The 20419-nt window shown below is 41.9% G+C and overlaps 1 protein-coding gene across 7 annotated transcripts in view; it reads right to left on the minus strand.

Annotated features, from left to right (window-relative positions):
- Positions 1-20419, minus strand: part of LOC144684740 (potassium voltage-gated channel subfamily KQT member 1) — a 767141-nt gene that overhangs the window by 506277 nt on the left and 240445 nt on the right. For all 7 annotated transcript variants that reach the window (XM_078548916.1, XM_078548914.1, XM_078548911.1 and 4 more), the window contains exons 4-8: positions 16216-16342; positions 14819-14897; positions 13293-13389; positions 10870-11010; positions 3245-3355 (exon numbers count right to left, since the gene is read on the minus strand). In XM_078548916.1, the coding sequence (XP_078405042.1) occupies positions 3245-3355; positions 10870-11010; positions 13293-13389; positions 14819-14897; positions 16216-16342 (555 nt within the window). The remainder of the gene's footprint in view (positions 1-3244; positions 3356-10869; positions 11011-13292; positions 13390-14818; positions 14898-16215; positions 16343-20419) is intronic.

Genomic DNA, 20419 nt, shown 5'->3' on the forward strand with positions numbered 1-20419 from the left:
CATGAGGCTGCGGATCAGCCCATATGTTTTGCTCCCATTTGTGGACAAGAATCGCCGTCTTCTTGTCCTCCCTCGTGATGCCGTCAGCAGTAAAGAAGAATGCTAGGGCCAGGATTTTCCATTCGTCGGGCAGGCTTGGCGGGAGCAGGAGGGGTGGTTGCGGAGTCGACCGCCGCCTGTGATCGGCTCTACACCGTGGTTTCATGCGGGTGGGCCAATTAAGGCCTGCCCCGCGTGGACCATGAGCAGTAGTGAGCGCTACCTGTGCAGGCAGGGGGAGGAGGGAGAGCCGGGCCTAGCGCGCAGTTCACGCATGCGTGCAAAAGCGCGCTCCAATCTCCCTGAGGCACGAAGCTGCCTCAGGGAGATTGAAGCGTTATTTGAAAAAATTAATAAAAAGCAGAAAAATTCAATGAAACATATCCCCTCATGTGTCACATGAGATGGGACATGTTTTAAATTTCAAATGAAACTTTTTATTTAATTTGTAATAGCTTTAGGAAACCTCACCTTGCTCGTGGATGAGGTTTCCTGAAAAGCATTAAGGCCGCTTGGCCTTTTCGCCTGCCCGCAACCGTAAGGTTGGACGGGCAGCATAAAATTCAGGTTACCGGCCTTAATAGGCCTTTCAATTATCGGCGGGCGCGCAGCTGACTCCGGCGTGCGTCCGCTGAACAAAATATCATGCGACTTCACAATGACGCCGGGACGCACGCCCGACGTCATTTTACGTTCCGGCATGTTGGGCGCACACCTGCACGCTGAATGTAAAATTCTGCCCTAGCTGTTCGACGTAATGAGACCAGTCATCGGAAACGGGGTCGAATGGTTCAAGATGCCCAAACTGCGGCATACTTGATGACTAAGGAGACTGCACTTTCAAACAGCTTCAAGGTAGTGGCGAAGTAACTTGGCTGGCTTACCGTGGCTATCTTGATTGGCGTCAATTGATCCAGTTTATCTTTGTTGCCAATTTTTTGTTTTAGGTTATCAGGTTCGCTTATCAAGCAAATGTGAGCTGCACCTTTAATATTAACACATTAGTTGGTGCTTGAAACAATAGAGGCAGAGAGACCGTTTAACTGAACAAACACTGGTAGTTTATCAGAAATAAGAACAGAGCACTAACACCATGTGTGCTTCTTCAATCATCTCCAGCTCTAGACTTCCAGTTACCCAAGAAGCCAGCGCTATGTAGCGATTGGTCAATGCAGTCATATGGTCAACTGCATTCGCTGCTCCCAATGCGGTTTTCTCTACGGTGGGGAAACCACGTGGGGAAACCATGGTGGTTGACAGGGCCCTCAACCGTGTCCAGCCCATCTCCCGCGCATCCGCCCACACACCTTCCTCTCCCTCCCAGAACCATGATAGGGTCCCCCTTGTCCTCACTTATCACCCCACCAGCCTCCGCATTCAAAGGATCATCCTCCGCCATTTCCGCCAACTCCAGCATGATGCCACCACCAAACACATCTTCCCTTCACCCCCCCTGGCAGCATTCCGCAGGGACCATTCCCTCCGGGACACCCTGGTACACTCCTCCATCAACCCCTACACCTCAACTCCCTCCCACGGCACCTTCCCATGCAACTGCAGAAGGTGCAACACCTGCCCCTTTACTTCCCCTCTCCTCACCGTCCAAGAGCCCAAACACTCCTTTCAAGTGAAGCAGCATTTCACTTGCACTTCCCTCAATTTAGTCTACTGCATTTGCTGCTCCCAATGTGGTTTACTCTACATTGGACAGACCAAACGCAGACTGGGTGACCGCTTTGCAGAACACCTTCGGTCTGTCCGCAAGCATGACCCAGACCTCCCTGTCGCTTGCCATTTCAATACTGCACCCTGCTCTCATGCCCACATGTCCGTCCTTGGCCTGCTGCATTGTTCCAGTGAAGCTCAACGCAAACTGGAGGAACAACACCTCATCTTCCGACTAGGCACTTTACAGCCTTCCGGACTGAATATTGAGTTCAACAATTTTAGATCATGAACTCTCTCCTCTATCCCCACCCCCTTTCCGATCCCCCTTTTTTTCCCGCAATAAATTATATAGATTTTTCTTTTCCCACCTATTTCCATTATTTTTAAATGTATTTCCATCCATTGTTTTATCTCTACCTTTTAGCATATTTTGATCCCTTCCCTTCACCCCACCCCACCCCCACTAGGGCTATCTGTACCTTGCTTGTCCTGCTTTCTACCCTTAATTAGCAAATTCCTTAGATAATATCACCACCTTCAACACCTCTTTTGTCCTTTTGTCTATGACATCTTTTGGCTATCTCCACCTATCACTGGCCCTCCATCCAGCTCTATCTGTCCCAACCAACCCCCACCCCCCCCCCCTCCACCACCCCCCCTACTCCCCCCCCGAAACCAGCTTATATTTCACCTCTTTTCTATTTTTACTTAGTTCTGTTAAAGAGTCATATGGACTCAAAATGTCAACTGTGTTCCTCTCCGCAGATGCTGCCAGACCTGCTGAGTTTTTCCAGGTATTTTTATTTTTGTTTTGGATTTCCAGCATCCGCAGTTTTTTGCTTTTAACTATACATCTCCTCTTTACCCAGGTATATGTTAACTGCAACCTCCTCTTTAGCCAGGTATCTGTTGGCTATACACCTTTTTAGCCTGGTATCTGTTGGCTAAACACTTCCTCTTTAGCCAGGTATCTGTTGGCTGTACACCTCCTCTTTAGCCAGGTATCTGTTGGCTATGCACCTCCTTTTTAGCCAGGTATCTGTTGGCTATACACTTCCTCTTTAGCCAGGTATCTGTTGGCTATACACCTCCTCTTTAGCCAGGTATCTGTTGGCTATACACTTCCTCTTTAGCCAGGTATCTGTTGGCTATACACTTCCTCTTTAGCCAGGTATCTGTTGGCTATACACCTCCTCTTTAGCCAGGTATCTGTTGATTATACATCTCCTCTTTACCCAGCTATCTATTTAGATATGATATAGGTGAATACCAGCAGGCTGTGCTGGTGACCAATTCTATAGTTCTAGCGATTCAGCTTCTCGGTTTGAACAGTGATGATTCTAAGAGAATATTTATGGGCCCGGATATGTCAATCATTGAAAGTTTCTTTCACAATAACAAGACAAGCTTTCCAACTAAATCCTTTTGCTTATGAAGGACATTACATACGGTAACTTTTATTCTGACTGACCTAAGTGATAAGTAAATATTTGAACCAAATCCTACAATCAGAAATTGCTTTAAAAAAAAAACTTACAGCAGGAAGTGCAAAAAACGAAATTGCAAAAACAGAGAAACATGAAGCAATCGTTCTGCCGATCCAAGTCTGGGGGACCTTGTCCCCATACCCGATTGTTGTAACAGTCACCTGTGTAGGAAAAGAACAACTTATGAATTTTAGGATTATTGTCAAGGGAATTTCTGCTGCAGCAAAGTACTGAAATCTCAAAAATAGAATGAACTTGATTCAATTCGAATCACCTTCCTGGTCATTGATTTGGTGACCGTTACTTGACCCACCAATATTCAATGTTATCAAAGCCAACAAGGAACTGAATATTAAACGGGGTCTATAATGGGAGGCCAAGTTTCTATCTCTTAGTGTTGATAATGTCATTGGGAGAGAACTAAACTGATATTGTTACTATGAAAGCAAAATACTGCAGAGTAAAATATAGAATTCACATTTTGGGTCAATGATCTTTTGTTAGAACAATTGTTACTGTCGCAGGTGTTCAGAATTTAAAGATCAAAACAGTCACATTATGGTCCATGTTTTTTAAGCATAGCGTAATGTGCCTGCAATATTCTGGGTAAGGACCCTCAGACAACGTGTGCTCGGATAACCACACCTTTAATGTGCAACCAATTCGAATCACTGATGCAAAATTTGCACCAAGGTCAGAAATGAAAGGGCCTGATGTTAACAGAGAGATGGGGAGCAAGTGAGGCTGAGGGGCAGTTTTACAGTCAGGAAACCCTGAAGAATGGATTTCCTTCAGTCCCTGCCAAATTCAACAGCAGGACCTTATTATCATTTTAGAAATCTATTCCCCAGTCGCAGCCATCCAGATTGAGAGGTTGGCTGGATGTCAGGCAGTTAGCCCTTCAGCACCATACCACAGCACAGGAGCAGAGAGAAGGGAGGGAGAAATTGGAGGTTGGTGGGGGGGACATCGATGTGGGAGGGAGGCAGGAGACAAATTGTTGGTCAGAGAGGTCAGTGTCATGTTATTCTTTTATTCAACGTAAATGTACCAATCATGCGCAAGGATTGGTGAAACAATAATGTGTTTCTTACTTTAAAGATAAGACTATATACAGATAGTATTCACTAGGAGGCTAAGTATAACACATCTAATCTCTTTACCCTGTTGCTTGCTGACTAACTACAGGTCATGAGACTACTACATCACATCCTGTCTTGAGGTGTTAGTGGTACAAGCAGGCATTGATGGGTTGGGAGGTTGGGGAATAAGGATCAGGAGTGGGGGGATATTGATGAGACCATCAATTAGGTGCCTGCGGTGATTGATGTTGGTAACATCAATGAGGGACGAGCTGAGGTTGGGGGTCAGGGGAACATCAATGGGGTGGCCAGAGAGATTGGGGAAGGTGACATTGATCTGAGGATGGTTGGGTGGGGTGCAGAGTGGCGGCCTGGAGAAGATTGTGCGGAGGCCAAAGGGGATCAAGGGCAATGGGAGGGCATCGGATTACAAGGGGTGGTACAATCTCTGGGGAGGTTAGCAGGTTTCCTTGGTGAGCCAAGGGAAGCACAACTGCTCCTCCTGGCCCACAAGCAGCGCTAGAAACGCACTTACCTGTTCCATGTAGCAGTCCTTGCCTCCCTTCGGCGGCTGGCCAGCATTAAGGTTGGAAGGCAGAAAGAAATCTGAGGTGCATAGCCTCAATAAAATATTTAAATGAACCCCCGCCTCCTGTGAATGGGAAGGTCAATCACTCTCTTTTCCACATCTGTTAAAACTGGAAGTGGGCAGGATCGAGGTGGATTGGCTTTGGGTTTGTGATTTTTTTCACATTTTCACTTTCCACTCAACCCTAACTAATCTGTTTTTTGGGATTAAAATTCCCTCCATAGAGTCATGGAAATTTACAGAATTGTAGAGGCCCATTCTGCCCAATGTACACGCACCATCTCTTTGGAAGAGCTATCCAATTATTCCCATCCCCCTACCAGCTCTTTCCTCATAGTTTTGAGATTTTTTTCTTTCCAAGTGTATATCCAATTTCCTTTTGAAGCTACTACTGAATCTAGTTTCTTCACCTTATTAATAGTGTTATTTCAGGACAAAACATAAAACCTCACCTCTATATATTTTTGACAATTATCTTAAATCTCTGTTCTCCTGTTACTAACCTTTCTGCCTGTGGTAAGAATCTCACCTTATTTACTCTGTCAAAACTTCTCATAATTTTGAACACCTTCTTTAAATCTACCCTTATCCTTCCCTGCTCTAAGGAGAACAGCCTGAGCTTTTCTAGTCTCTGTAATACTAAGACCCTCATCCCTGGTATCATCCCAGTAAATTTCCTCTGTATCCTCTCTAAGGCCTTTGCATCCTTCAGGTGTCCAGAACTGGGCAAAATACTATGGTTGGGGCCTGCACAGTGAATTATAAATATTTAGCGTAACTTCCTTGCTTTTATCTATTCTTTCATGGGATGTGGATGTCGCTGGCTGGGCCAGCATTTATTGCCCATCTCTAATTGCCCTTGAGAAGGTGGTGGTGAGCTGCCTGCTTGAACTGCTGCAATCCATGTGGTGTAGGTACACCTATGGTGCTGTTAGGGAGGGATTTTGATCCAGCGATAGTGAAGGAACAGTGATATATTTCCAAGTCAGGATGGTGTGCGGCTTGGAGGGGAACTTGCAGTCGGTGGTGTTCCCATACATCTGCTGCCCTTGTCCTGCTAGGTGGTGGATGTCGCAAGTTTGGATGGTGCTGTTGAAGGAGCCTTGTTGAGTTGATGCAGTGCATCTTGTAGATGGTACACACTGCTCTATGCCCCTATTGCTAATGTCAAGGATACCGTATACTTTTTAAAGACAGCCTTATCAACTTGTACTGTCACCTTCAGAGATTTGTGTATGTGAACCCTTTGTGTGTCTCTGTTTCTGAACCCCCTTTTAAATTGCCGCTGCCAAGAACAAGTGAAACCATCAGTGTTTCTGGTCGCACTGGAATAAATGAGCTCAGCCTACATGGTTCGATGGACCCTGACGGTGCCATTTATTCTTTGAACGTCTGCCTCTGAATAAAAATCCAATGTTCAAGTCCTTCTTGGGAGCTTCGCTTTTTAGGAGTTAATTGCAAAAAAGAGGAGGGGTAGTCACAATCATAAATATACGAGGACAGAGTGAAACAGTATCTGAGGTGTACAGCTCTCATTCCAAGCAGAGAAAAAGATATTCTTTTGTTTGAAATCAGACACTTAACAAGTTCACACAAGTAAAAGCCTTGTTAGAGATACTTTTATTCTCTCTTTCTTTTCTTAATTCAGTGAATGATTAGTGAAACAATGTAATGGAGCACAGCTGGGGAGCATGTGCCTGAACAAAAATAGAAAGGATTAGAAATGTGAAGTCACACGACAGCACGATACTGATCTGAAGGACAAGCTTCAGCTTTCAGTCCTGGAGGCAGAGCCACTGACTGATACCAGTGCACAGATGTCCTCTCTTCAAAGATAACACAGCTTTATCAATAATTCACTAACATACGCCACTGGTTTCTATTTGAAGTGCGACCAGGTGTCCTATTACAGTATTGCACTGATTCTCTCATTGGAAAGTTGGGGGCTTATCACTAAACAAAGCCTTTCACTGTGATGCAAACTTCAACAAACTATTATATTACTGGTACTGTAGAAGAAATAGGAAGCACTTTAAACACTAAAGTGGAGAGAGTGAGAGATTGGATAGTGACTTGCATTCTAGTTCATTTGAAAAGGAGCCAAAGGCAGCCATGCCACCACTCTGCAAAAGAAAATAAAAAACAGGAACTGCACACCTTAAATTACAACCTAACCGAGAGAAGGCCATTGCACATTTAAAGTGATTTTTACCAATAGCAGGTGGGAAGATGGTATGAAGCTATGGTCTAATTATTTGAATTAATACAATCTATAGACTGCACTCTACATTGTTGGTATTCTGATCCTTCCAGATCACTGTTCAATTCCTACAGTAGCCCTTTAATAGAATGTTGTGTTATGTCATAGAATGGATATATTGGAGACACATAAAAGATACAAAGTTGATTTACTAGTGTGAGGCCAGAGCTAAAATCATAGTGAAGTGGGGGGCAGTAGTGGGACAGTGGGATAAAAGCAAAATATTGCGAATGCTGGAAATCTGAAATAAAAAGAGAAGATGCTGGAAAAACTCAGCAGGCTTGACAGCTTCTGTGGAGAGAGGAACAGAGTTAACTTTTTGAGTCTGTATTACGCTTCTTCAGACTCGAAACGTTAACTCTGTTTCTCTCTCCACAGATGCTGTCAGGCCCGCTGAGTTTTTCCAGCATTTTCTGTTTTTATTATAGTGGGACAGTGGGCTTGTTTATAAAAATGTTATCAATTATGAAATGGTTTGAGAGGATAAATAGATTATTTTCAGGGGTGAATGAATGAGTAATAAGGGCACATAAACTTAGTGCTAGAAACATTAAGGTCAGAAGAGATTTTTTTCCACACAAAGAATGTCTTACAAGTAAATTAATCACAGCATTTAGGAGAATTAGATAAATGCTTGGAGAAAAAAAAAACATTAAAGGTTACAAGGCGAAGAGCAGAGTGCAAAACTTCGATGTGCAGCCAGTTCTGGCACAGATACAGTGGGCTTTATAATCTCCTTCTGTGCTGATGTTTCAATGATTCTATGCACATTGTTCAGAACTTTCAGGCTTAGGGCCCTCTGTACATTCTTGGACCTAATTCAAATCAATGGCACTAGAACGAACAGTAAGTTTTGGTCAGCAGTTTGGAAAGGTTTGGTTGCGTGTTGACAGAATCTGCAACTCAAACAGTAAAGCAGTTCTCTTTTAGTAAAGATAATATCGACTAGAAATGTAACTGCGCATACATTGTTAACACTTAAATGCGTACTTAACTCAAAAGTCTCACTGAGATAGGTGTTTTTCCCTAAGTAACAGGATGACGAAAACTGGAAAGTTGGTAGGATTATTGGTGAGAATCTCTTGTGGTTTTGAAAGGAAGACTAACTCCATGTAACATCCAGTGAAACAAAGCTCAGTGTCATTCACTGCAAATACTGCTTTCTTGTGACACTTGCCACTTTTTAAACTACATAGACAATGGACTGTGGTAAGGATGATGGCAGTGTGCATTCATCAGTGGTGATGCAGTGCATCTGATCATGCGTTCATGATCTAGTCTTTATAGGCCTAATAAGTGAACTTTGAACTGTGACTTGTGAGCGATCTGTGATGTTTAGCTATGAAGGCAGATTTGCTTTGAGGTATCCAATTGAGGTAATATTTTTGCATCTTTTTTATGAATATATTTTCTCTCTTTTTTTCTCTCACACTCATCTTAAAATGGAATTATCACTGTGAAATTTACTCAAAAATTGCAGTGAGCTTACAAAAAAGTATCCCAAGCTTTTGAGTAGTTCCTCAGGACAGAACTAATCTACCCCTATTCCCAGTTTGCTTCCAATCATGGACAATCAGATGGAGATCATCGTTGAGGTTTGCAAATGTAAACCTAATCAAAAGTAATATTGATAAGTCTTGTACTTCCAGGTCTGGTTATGTAGTCCAAAATCAGTGTTTAAAACTTGGGGCTTCCAGCTGAAGTTATTTAAGCTATTTAAAAGGAAATGATTATATCGAGCTACTGGCTAGAATAAGCTAGCAGATAATATGAAAGCAAAGAGTGAGGGCATTTATAAGCACCTAAAAAAGGATCAACATCATAAAAGAGACAACAGGACCATTCAACAGTGAAGGATCAAAATAGAAGAGATAACACATAAGCATTTAACATTAGTTTTTACAAATTATGTTACAAATGAAAGTGTAGGTATTCTAGGGGAGGATTGGAATCAATTGTTAGAGGTAACTGGATGCTTAGAAGGAATGGGTTGCAATAAAATGAACAGAACGCAAAGTTAATATGTCAGTACGCCATGAAAGGCTGTAGCTTTGGCTACAGAATGAATCTGGAAAGGAGAATTCTTGATTCTCTAGGATAAATAAATTGTGCTACAAAGCTGGGGCGTACTTGACGTTATATTTCTGCTTAAGACAGGAGAGGAGGATACATTGGTTAACTATAAACTAATTAGTCTAATTGGACCCATATTTGCTCTCTGCATATATAAGTGATTTAGGATTGGGCACAGAGGGCAAAATCTCTGGGAAAGTTAAACTTCTGTTTATAGGCATATTACAATAAGGGGGAGATAGATGGCACATGGAGTTTAATGTAGATAATAATGTCCATGAAAGTGGAATGTAGATAGATAATTGGGGCATAGTATATAAGAATAAAGGCATAATGATAAATTTGTACAGAGTTTGGTTAGGTCACAGTTGAGGATTTACATGCAGTTATGGGTAGCCCACTATGGAAAGAACATGAGGGCTACAGACAGCATGTGGCATGGATTCACAGATAATGCCAATGATTGTTTGCTTGTTTCATATCTTCACGCACACTTTTTTCCCTTTGGGAAATAGTGGGGAAGTGTTGGTAGGATGTGCAGGCTGACTAGCAACCTGCTTGAACCACATCATGAACACTCCTTCCATGGCCAATAAGCCCTGGAGTGGGACTTGAACCTGATGCTCTTGGCTCAGAGGCAAGGGCACTACCATCTGAGGCACAAGACCTCCTAATGGCAACAATGGGAAACCCTTATTACGAGGAGAGACTTTCAGATATTGGGAGCATTTGTAATGGAAATAAGAAGGCTAAGGGGAAGTTTAATAGAAGTAATTTTAAATTAAAAAGGTTTTTCATGAGATAAATAGGAAAATAATATTTTCTCTTCTTGAGCACTCATGATCAGAGATCATCAATTTAAAATTGTCATTGAAGGACAGAGGTTAAGAGAGCTTTTTTTACTCAGAGGATTGTTGGCACGTGGAATGCTTTGCCACAGGGAGTGATTAAGGAAAGACAATTGTATCGTTTGAAGAAGAACTGAATACATATTTAAAACAGAGGAAAACAAAGGGCATGAGGAGAAAACCGGACAGTGTGATTAGCATTAGATTGCTTTAGCAAAAAGTCAAATCAGAGATGATGAGCCAAATGGCGTAAATCTGTGTTATAAATTGCTATGGTTCCAAGAAGCATTACTTCTCTTCAATGGTAGATTAAATGGATAAAAAAATCCACTTATTAGAAGCGTCCTGTAGACAGAGAAGGAACTTGGCAGGGATTTAGCTAATATTCGTTTGGCGCTTTACACTGTCAAACAGTCCTTAGCCAGATCTCATTCACTCTACTGCCAATTCAGTTGGTCATAGTAAATGGAAAGAATCTCACTTCTCAGCCACTGTAAATCAGGGATCACCATTGCTTACTGAGCCACAATATACCAAATAGACTTTTGGGTTCCCTATAATGTCTTGTTGGAACAAACAGCACAAGTTTCTCATTAACCTACCCAGATATCAATCAGAAAATTGTAACAGGAGAAGACAGGAGTTGTAGCTGAGCAGAAAATTACAGGAGTGCTTCAAACTGGAAACAGCAGATACTAATTATCCCTGGCCCCTATTACAGTCTTTTACAACCCATTTCCTTATCGGGTCAGATTGCTAAAGTAATCCCTCGTTCCCAAATGACTCTGCTGAGCATAGAGCTATCCCACTTAAAGACACTTACCACACCCCACCACAGGGCATCTGCGTAGCTACCAAACTGCTGGGAGCCACTGTCATCCACAGCATCTTTTTCAGCCAGATATACAAAGTAGGAGGAAAAGATCAGGCCCAGGAACCCAATGTAAAGTGTAGTAATCAGTTCCTATTCAAAGGTAAAGCAACAAAATTAAAGAGCAGACATTTGTTCCTCAGCATAGTTTTCTTAACTTTATACCGGTGAGAGATTTTGTTAACATAACACTAGAGGAACAGGAATAGGCCATTCAGCCCCTCAAACCCACTCCACCATTCAATTTGATCTTGGCTGATTTTTGGATCTCAACCTCATTTATTCACTTTAGCTCCACATTCTTAATTCTCCTACCCAACAAAAATCTTTTATCCATCTTTGTCTTCAAAGCTTCAATGGTCTCAGTGTCCACAGCATTTTGGGGGAGGAAATTCCAGATTTTCACCATCCCTTGTGTAAATGCTTCCTGGCTTCTCTCCTAAATAGCTTAGCTCTAACCATTTTTGATTTCTCCACCAGCAGAAATAACTTCTCTGCATCTACTCTATCAAATATTTTTCTTAATATTTTAAATGCCTCAGTCTGTTCATCCCTCTATCTTCTACACTCAAGGTAATAAAAGCCAAATTTAATGGGAAACAATTTCTCCTTTTATTTGAAGCCAGAGTCAAAACCAATTGCCCTCAGCATAGGTACAAGGCAATCCTCCTTCTGCATTGGCCCAGTAATTTGTCTTAACTCTAAACTCAGAACGCCAGTCTCTTACCACGCCAGTGCAACATTTGCACTCACTTAATCCACTCTTCATGTGACATCCATGGAAAAGGACTGGCAACTTGTGCTGAATTACAAAGAGTGTTGCGGATATGTATTCACCAAAAATTGACTCAAGACTGTCCAAAACCCATTTCACTGCTAAGAAGGAGAAGGTGCTTTAATCTCATTAACTTTAGTCAGAATTTAACCCAGATTGGTTAAATAGTGTGCAAATACTTCACTGTTTAAAAGCAGAAGCTTCTAAAACATGGATAGCCGTGATCAATGATTGAATAATATTTTTTTCCACTCCTACCATGGACGGCTCATTTAAAATTTATTTTTGATTCCTCTGATTGTTTTTCCCTTCTTATTTTAACTTCTTTCCACACCTCCTCCCACCTAAGGGGAGTGGAATGTCAAGGATCAAATTAATTACCATTTTGGCCTGTCTGCTAAGGTCCGAACTACACATTGCTTTCACCCAGAGAGTCACGATAACTGCAAGGATCACATCAAAAAATTAGCCATAGCTCTGCACAGCATTTAGCTTGACACTCCACTGCTTTACTGAGGGAGTGCTGCATCATTGAAGTTTTCTTCAGATAAGACTTTATACCAAATTGCAAATCGCCACAAATTGGATGAACTGGACCATTCCGCCACAGCTTTGCCAAAACAATATCACACCCTTACTGTATGTTCATGGGGTTGCTGTATTCGCATGTTAATTGCTCATTAAACAGGCCACAGAAAGTTAAGTCTAGTAACTAATAGCATTAATACCCTTTGGACAGTGTGATAACTTTTATAGCCTGCCAATCGCCTCTCTGGTTCAGAAAGTGAACAATTAAAAATATGGTACCCCATTCCTTCAGTTTGTGAATTATTATTGGAGATTTTAAAAAACATCAAATTTTAGCTTTCTAATATTTTTATTACTTTTCCTTTGTCTCATTCTCACTCCCTTAATCAAATCTTTCTTGCTCTCTCTATTTCTCTTCCTGTACCTGATTTGATAGTAAATTCACCCCCTCTAATTCACCCTCCTTCTCAGTCCTTCCTGTTTACTTCCCAATCCATTTCTACATTACAACACTTCAAAAGCACTTCATTGGCTGTAAAGCAATTTTTGAAGTCCAGTGGTCATGAAAGGCACTATATAAATGCAAAACTTCCTTTTTCTCTCTTAAATCCCCTTGGTTAAGGGGATGATTGCATAATTCAAAAGGTCCCAGATGGTCCAATGCCTGTTATCAGCTTGCACTTTTAACTTACAGGGCAAAATGTTTGAGCCAAGGAGTGCAGGGAAAGGTCTAATTGTCCAAACCTGCCATGAGATGTCCCCCTCTAGCAAATTCTGGTCCATTAACATTTCCTCATTGCTAAAATTAACCTAATTGATCTCCATAGCAAAAGACAACATGTGGATTGGAATGATTGTATTTGATAGTAAACACAGCAGCGTTACAGGTTCTGCCAGTTATCTACAAGTACATTTAACAAGTCTTGAGAATGGAATCGAGCAACAAGGATGGAGACTAAAGAAAGTTCTTGTCAGGCTAGATTAGATGAGATGAGGACTTTGATGGAAGCCAGCTGTCTTTATGACTCATTGTTTAAATTGACGCCTAGAACACGAGGTCAGACCACCCCACCTGTCGATGGATAAAGACAACTGATCCCAAAAGTCTCCAGGTGCCTCCCTGCCGATCAACATGCAGCATTCGAAGGATTTGCAGGAAACGGATGCCCCTGGAATGAAAGAAAAGCAATGCTCCATTAAGCTGCTAGATAGGTAACCAGGTCTGTAGGTTCCAGTGGCTGTGGCTTTTGTTATCAGAGTTTAAAATCTAGGCCTAAATACTGAAGGTACTGACCTCCAGAGAGAATCAAGATTAAAACCAATCTTTAGGCTACAGCCTTGGGAGCACTTTATTTTATTAATTTTTGGGATAATGACGTCACTACCATTTATCTCTTGTTACTCTGTAAAGCTGGTGATGGGACTTTTTTTGAACCATTCCAGTCTGTATGATAAAGGTGTCTCACAATGTTTACAGATTTTTGATACCACTGAGTGGCTTACTAGGGTGCTTCAGAAAGCAGGTAAGACTCAACTACATCCATGTGGGACTGGAGTCACATTTGGTTTCCTTCCCTAAAAGGCATTAGTTGGAAATAAAAACTGAAAATGCTGGTAAAATTCAGCAGGTCTGGCAGTGTCTGTGGGGAGAGAAGCAGAGTTAATGTTTTGAGTCCATGTGACTCTTCTTCAGAGCTAAAAAGAGGATTGGAGGGAACCAGTTGGGTCTTTATGACAACCTAACAGCTTCATGAAGCACTTTTACTGACACACTGTAATCTGTCCAGCCCAGAAATGCTTGGGATCAAGTCATTTCTGGATTTTGGAATTTTCTGGATTATGGAATGACGTTAGATTGCTGGGAGCAGTGGCCACTCCTGGGACCTCAGGCAGTCCGCAAAGACGAGTAACATGGAGTGCCAATTTATTGATAAGTCCAGGGTCTCACAGGTACCAGGCTGCTGTGGCGCCCAATTTTATGCCCTCCCACCTACCAACCTGCCCCCCAGTAAAGTAAGAGAGTAAAATTCCAGCCCAAAGTTTTGATATTTTGGCACCACAAGCTGCAGCTCCAACAAGATGCTTCATGGTAGCATTTGGCTTTGAGACACTGATCACAGACAAACTGTCTTGTCAAGACCAGGTACTTACAACAGGAAGGGTGGGAATGAGGATATAAAAATGCATTGGAGAGTGAATCACTCTATGCTAAACTTCTGTATGCTGTAAAGCAAGGCTATCCTGCTCCAGATGCCAAGGTCTGGGAGTAAGTCAACCGGTTCTCTTGACCAGCCATGGTACAGGTCTGAGGAAGTCAAGTGGTTCTTCAAGAGGGCAGGTCTGTCACTGGCATTTAAGAAACCGGCACATGACCTATCCCAAAATGGGAGAATGGGCTTTTAAAGGGTAATTTCTTGACCTCACACATACCAGTGGGCCATGTGCCCCAAACACCACATGGAAAATCTAGCATGTTTCCAATATGGAGGGCAGGAGAGGAAAGTTGCTTTGTATGCTTTTGGCTTACCCACAATTAACAATGGTGGTGGTCCAGCACCAAACCCAGTTGATAAAGAGGTCCAAGCTTGTTCTGCCTACCTGATGGCTGATGTTGCAAAAACTTGTCCATTTGAGCCCACACAGAGGACTATAACAGAAGCCACCACCACTATGAGATCTGCCAGGAAAACACAAAATCAGGGGAGGTTATAAAAGTTTAGGATTCACCTTACATCCTACAAACCTTGGAGAAAAGGAATCAGTGTTTGATGGAGTATTTACTAAAATGCAACATGTTCTTACACAATGACGAGTAATGATGGCTCATCACAGTCTGTTCTCTGCCCATCATCACCAATTATTCATTCTGCTTTTGTAAACACTTACAATAAAGTGAACTGATATTTTATTTTGTCTGTTGTGACTTTCTCCTTTTAAGATATATCTTCTTTTCCTTCTTTCAGGGCTTGCAGCACTACTCAATACCCTCAACTGAAATGTCCATCAGTCTGCTCCAGGCTCCTTGCTCTGAAGCCAATTGCGAGAAGATGCAGAAGAACTCAGAAGGATGTTAGGATCCATAGATTAGGATGTTTCCCTCCTTAAATGAAAATAGCTTCTTTCTGCTCACTGCGTCCTTATATAAGGATCTATAACCCCACAGAAAAAAAGTTACAGATACAAAAGCACTCCATGGATATATAAAGGAGAAAGAGCAGGGGAGTGGAATTAATTGGATAGCTCTTTCAAAGAACTAGTTCAGGCACGATGGGCTGAACAGTCTCTACTGTGCTGTATGATTAGAACCATGGAATGAGAGAATGATACAGCACAGAAGGAGGCTAATTGGCCCATCACACCTGCACCGGCTCTTCAAAAGAGCTATCCAGTTATACACTTTCCCCATAGCCAAGCAAAGTTTGCCTCTTCAAGTATTTATCTAATTCACTTTTGAGAGTTGTTGTTGAATGTGCTCCCATTACCTTTTTGAGTTGTGCATTCCAGATCATAACAATTTGCTGCATAAAATATGGCTTCCTCATCTCATCTCTGTTTCTTTTGCCAATTACCTGAAATTTACATCGTCTTTCTGCCACTGGAAACAGTTTTTCCTCATTTACTCTATCAAAACCCTTCATGATTTTGAGCACCTCTATTAAATTTCCTCTTAACCTTCTCTGCTCTAAGGAGAACAACCCCAGCTTTTCTAGCTTCTCAATATAACTAAAGTCACCCATCTTTGGTGCCATTCTTCTCTGCACCTTCTCCAAGACCTTGACATCCTTCCTAAAAGGTGGTTCCTAGAATTGAACACAATCCTTCAGTTGGGGCCTATACCACTGATTCTGTGTCCCAATGCAGTACCACCCGACATGTTTCTTTTTCCAAAAATCCTATCAGTCTCTAAACAAATCATTCCTATTAAAAGGTGCACAACTAAGGGTTGATGACTGAGTGTGCACTCCAAGTAAGGTGTAACTGTAACAGACACTCACCGATGATCGAGATAGGTTTCCTGGCAAAGCGCAGCCTTCCCCAAAATCCAACGTATTTACTGCGACAGCCTGCTGACCATAGTCGGACGATGTATTCAGTTCCAAAAAATACCACTAATACAATCTCCTGTTGAAAAATAAAGAAACAAGAAAATGAACAGAGCCATTCCAAAATGGAGAACATTTGTGCACAAGTGGAAACTCCAGAATCTTCTTTGTGTCTGTACGATACCGCACCCAATCTGAATACTATCTATGGCAGTGAAGGAATTGATGTAATGGTGCTGTGCTATACAATGAATACTTTCCACTGGGGAGTGGGGATGGGGCAAAGATGTTAACTGAGTAGGCTAGAAGATTAGATTGAATAGTGGACACAGAGATGAAGTTATATCCAGTAGTTTTGCTTAATAATCTTCAAGGATCAGGGAATGTTTATTCAGAACTTTCCCTCAGGAGATTACAGAGATGGAAGGGAGCCCAAAATGGGTAGATTGCAGATGATCCATAAAAAAGAATAATTTGTTAGATTGAGCAGTCTTTCCCCAATCCATGCTTTTTCCAATGCTCACTTCCTTGTGACATTGTTATCATTAACAAAATGCAATGTCCTGCCTCTTCCACCTCCCTTAGGTTTGTCAGCTCCCCTTTAAGAATTCTTTAACTGCTGGATGGAGGGTCTGATTTATACTCTTTACAGCAAATATTTTAAATACTATATGAATGTCTTTGGGTCGCGCACTTGTTTTTCATTCTTGACTTGCACCATTGTGCTGCCTTTAGAACTTCCCTACTGTGCAGTCAAGATAAGGATCAGGCAGTTAGGAGCTCCACCAACTAACTGGTCACACACCACCACACAAAAGTACCCAAAAATAAAGCTGAATCTGACAACCCAGCTCAGATCTAGGCAAGGTTTCCTGTATTGACTCAAGTTAAACCACAAGTTCCAGTGGTAGGGCTGCCCTTAGGTCAAGTACTTTAATATTCAAATCGACAACCATTGCTCTTGCCCCATCCAAACACAAACCCTTTGCTGTCCTGGAAACAGTCTGATTCTTTGTGAGAATTATCTTGCCCATTGGGACAGTTTGTCACTCCCGAATGCAAATGGCATCAGGTTGTTAAAATAGTGAATTGAAACAAAGTAAAATAATTCTCATGCTTGAGTCAGATCTGTTTCAAACTCTTCTGCCCATTTATCACTTGGGACATTTCTCTGCTTTGCCAACACTTTTTAAAAGAAACAGAACCAGAATGATTAAGATCTGAAACAGGCACAGTCTTGTTGCAAACAACCAGTAGCAACAGAACTAGACTGATGGTTAGGAGACACTGTCTAATAGGGCTTCATTTTTAGCCCATACTGAGGCCTGAATTGGAGGTGGGTTGACATTAAAAATAGTGCCACTTGTCACGTGTCAATTCTCAAGCCCCATCCTGTCCCAAAGATATTTTTGTGAAGGGAGGATGCGGGTGGTAAGGTGACCCGTCCGCATGCAGTGATCCAGGTAATTAAGGGCCAATTAAAGGAGGCTAGGTTCCTTAAGGAGATGGGGGCCAGTTTAGCTGCAGCAGCAGATTAGGTGTGGGGTGGGGGGGTGGGGGGGTGGGGTGGGTGGAGATTGGGGGCCAGTACTCCTTGCAGGCCTAGAAGCCTTCCTTCTAGTGCAGCAGCAGCCGCAAGCTATTTGGTCAGATGGCTCCCCAACCCAAATCCACAATGGTGGCCTGACTGCAAAAGCCACTTTTGGAAGTGAGGATGGAAGAAAGGGTGCTTCCATTTTGAAGCGTCCCCTCGCTTAATTAACTGCCATTGCTTCCTGCTGCTGCTACTTTCAAGCTAGACGTCCTCTGATTGGCCCTCCAGCTTTGAGAACCTGCCCCCACCCTATCAATTGGATGGCAAGCCCACACTGGCAAATAATTAGCCGCCCCAGGGAAAATTACAATGAGTGACCGTTTCCCACACAGTGCCGATTTCTGACCCACATTTCAGTCTGAGGGCAGGGTTCAGGAGCCACAGGGAAAATCCTTCCCACTGACTGTCACCAAAACATTGGGTCAATGAAAATGACAAAAGGATCACTAGGACACAGTTAGTGGAAATAGCAGGAGGGCTACCAGAGCACTGGTCACTGGGAATGTCATCATAGCAGCTGGAAACATCATCAAGATTGCAAGACTAAATGTCACTATTTTTCATAGGTGGGACCAAACCAAACCAAACCAAACAACTGCTACATTCAGTGTGTGGTGATGCACATACAAACTGCCACATGTAAGGGTATAGGTCTGAGAATGCTCTTTAGTAAATAATATTTAGGAGGGAATCAATTGTGACATTGGTATTTAAGCCTGTTTTAAGTGCTTCTCAAATAATTAATTATCATGTTTCTTAGCATTCATGGACAGATGGACATCTCCCATCTGCTTAATAAAGAAACCCTTTAACTGGATCCATAGCAAGGGACCACCTTTCACATTACAATTCACTGGGTACTCTTTCCACTCAATCTTTCTTTCTGATAGATTTCTGATTAACAATAATGTAGAGAGTTATGGGGATAGTTTGGGTAAAAGGTATCGAAGTGTTCGATCAGGCATGATCGTATTGAATGGCAGAGCAGGCTCGACGGGCTGAATGGCCTTCTTCTGCTTCTATGTTCAACAATTCATTTATTTCTCTCTGTCAGATTATAATTTGGCAATTTTCTGTAAAGTAATTTAGGTTTTGAACGAGATTTGTTAAACTACTAAACTCCATCAGATGTCAAACATCTTCAAAAGATCTTAATCAACATGGGTAAAAAATACTCCATTTTCACTTTTCTTTCATTACATAGGTACAACTCATAAACCCAAAGCATTGTCAAATATGTAAATGTGCACTGTCAGCAAGACAAAGCACAAGACAAGTAGGCAATAGTTACTGTGTTTGAATTCCATACTGTACATGCAGACAAGCTAAGTGTGCATCCATCAATCCTGCTAGAGACTAGAATGACTAAAAGGAGAGGACTAGTCGGCTGAGCGCCAGGCGCCATTATTCATGTCTGATGTTTAAATAGAGGACCACTGACCCCGACGAGACCTCAGATATTCAAAGGAGGTCAGAGGTGAAAGTGCACAAGCTGTTCTTCATAGCTGTACAAAACTGATCCAGGTAACCATTAGCAACCAGAACATGCCCCCGGTGACTGCCCAATATCGGAAAGTATTTTCTATATCAGTCCTTGCATGAGTCCAAGCAGTTCTACAGTTTGATAGATACATTGTCATTGCAATCCAGCAAGTTTGCCAAGATCGTCCCAGAGTGGATAATGTTACTGAAGGAGGGGGAATAAAACAGGCTTTAAAAAGCTCAGATCATTTCAGAGCTGCAAATTATATTGTGTTCACATACGAAAAGGAGAATAAATTGAGAAAAACTATATATGAGAATGAACAATTGTGTGCAGACATATAACCAATGGCTGTGACAACATACATACAACATGGCAAAACTGGGAGGGGGGGCAATGTAACTGTTTTCTAATAAATAGAGTGTTGACATCTCATAAGTGTATCACTGAACATTAATCCTAGCACTAAATCTTTAGGGAGTAGTGGGGGGGCGGGGGGGGAGCTGGTGGTGGGGGGGACAGAAAATCAGGTTAAAGAGAAAAACAGTTTTGAACGCTAATATAAAAACAACTCCAAAGGGTTTTAGACTCTCGTGGAGAGAGATTTTATCTTTGCATGAGAAGGCTAGATCGCCATCCTCCGCCAAAAATCCTTATCTGGGATCTCTGGCGACGGTTCATATGAGTTAAGTAAGCTAAGTATGGATTTTTTTATACATATAATGAACGTAATAATTCAGCTCGAGACAACAACTTGTGCAATGTTAATGAAAATGAAAACAGAAGAAAACCAGGGTTCAGGAATGTTATTAATTGTAGTTAAATCTCTTTGTAAAGGAAACATTACTCCACAGGCAAGTAAAAGTCACAAATCAGATTGGAGCTAAATACCCTAATTAGAGTCAATTATTCTTTTTCTCCTGCTAGTCATTCACTTCATTCCTTTTTTCCACAGAATAGTCAACTACATTTTAAGTTTAAAATAAAAATACAGAGCTTGTGATCACATTCCCCCTCTCTAAAACGAAATAGTTCTCCCATCCATGTTAACTATTCAAACCTCCTGACTGTTGTAAGGA

Source organism: Cetorhinus maximus, chromosome 9, assembly GCF_964194155.1.
Source record: "Cetorhinus maximus chromosome 9, sCetMax3.hap1.1, whole genome shotgun sequence".
Lineage (NCBI taxonomy): Eukaryota > Metazoa > Chordata > Chondrichthyes > Lamniformes > Cetorhinidae > Cetorhinus > Cetorhinus maximus.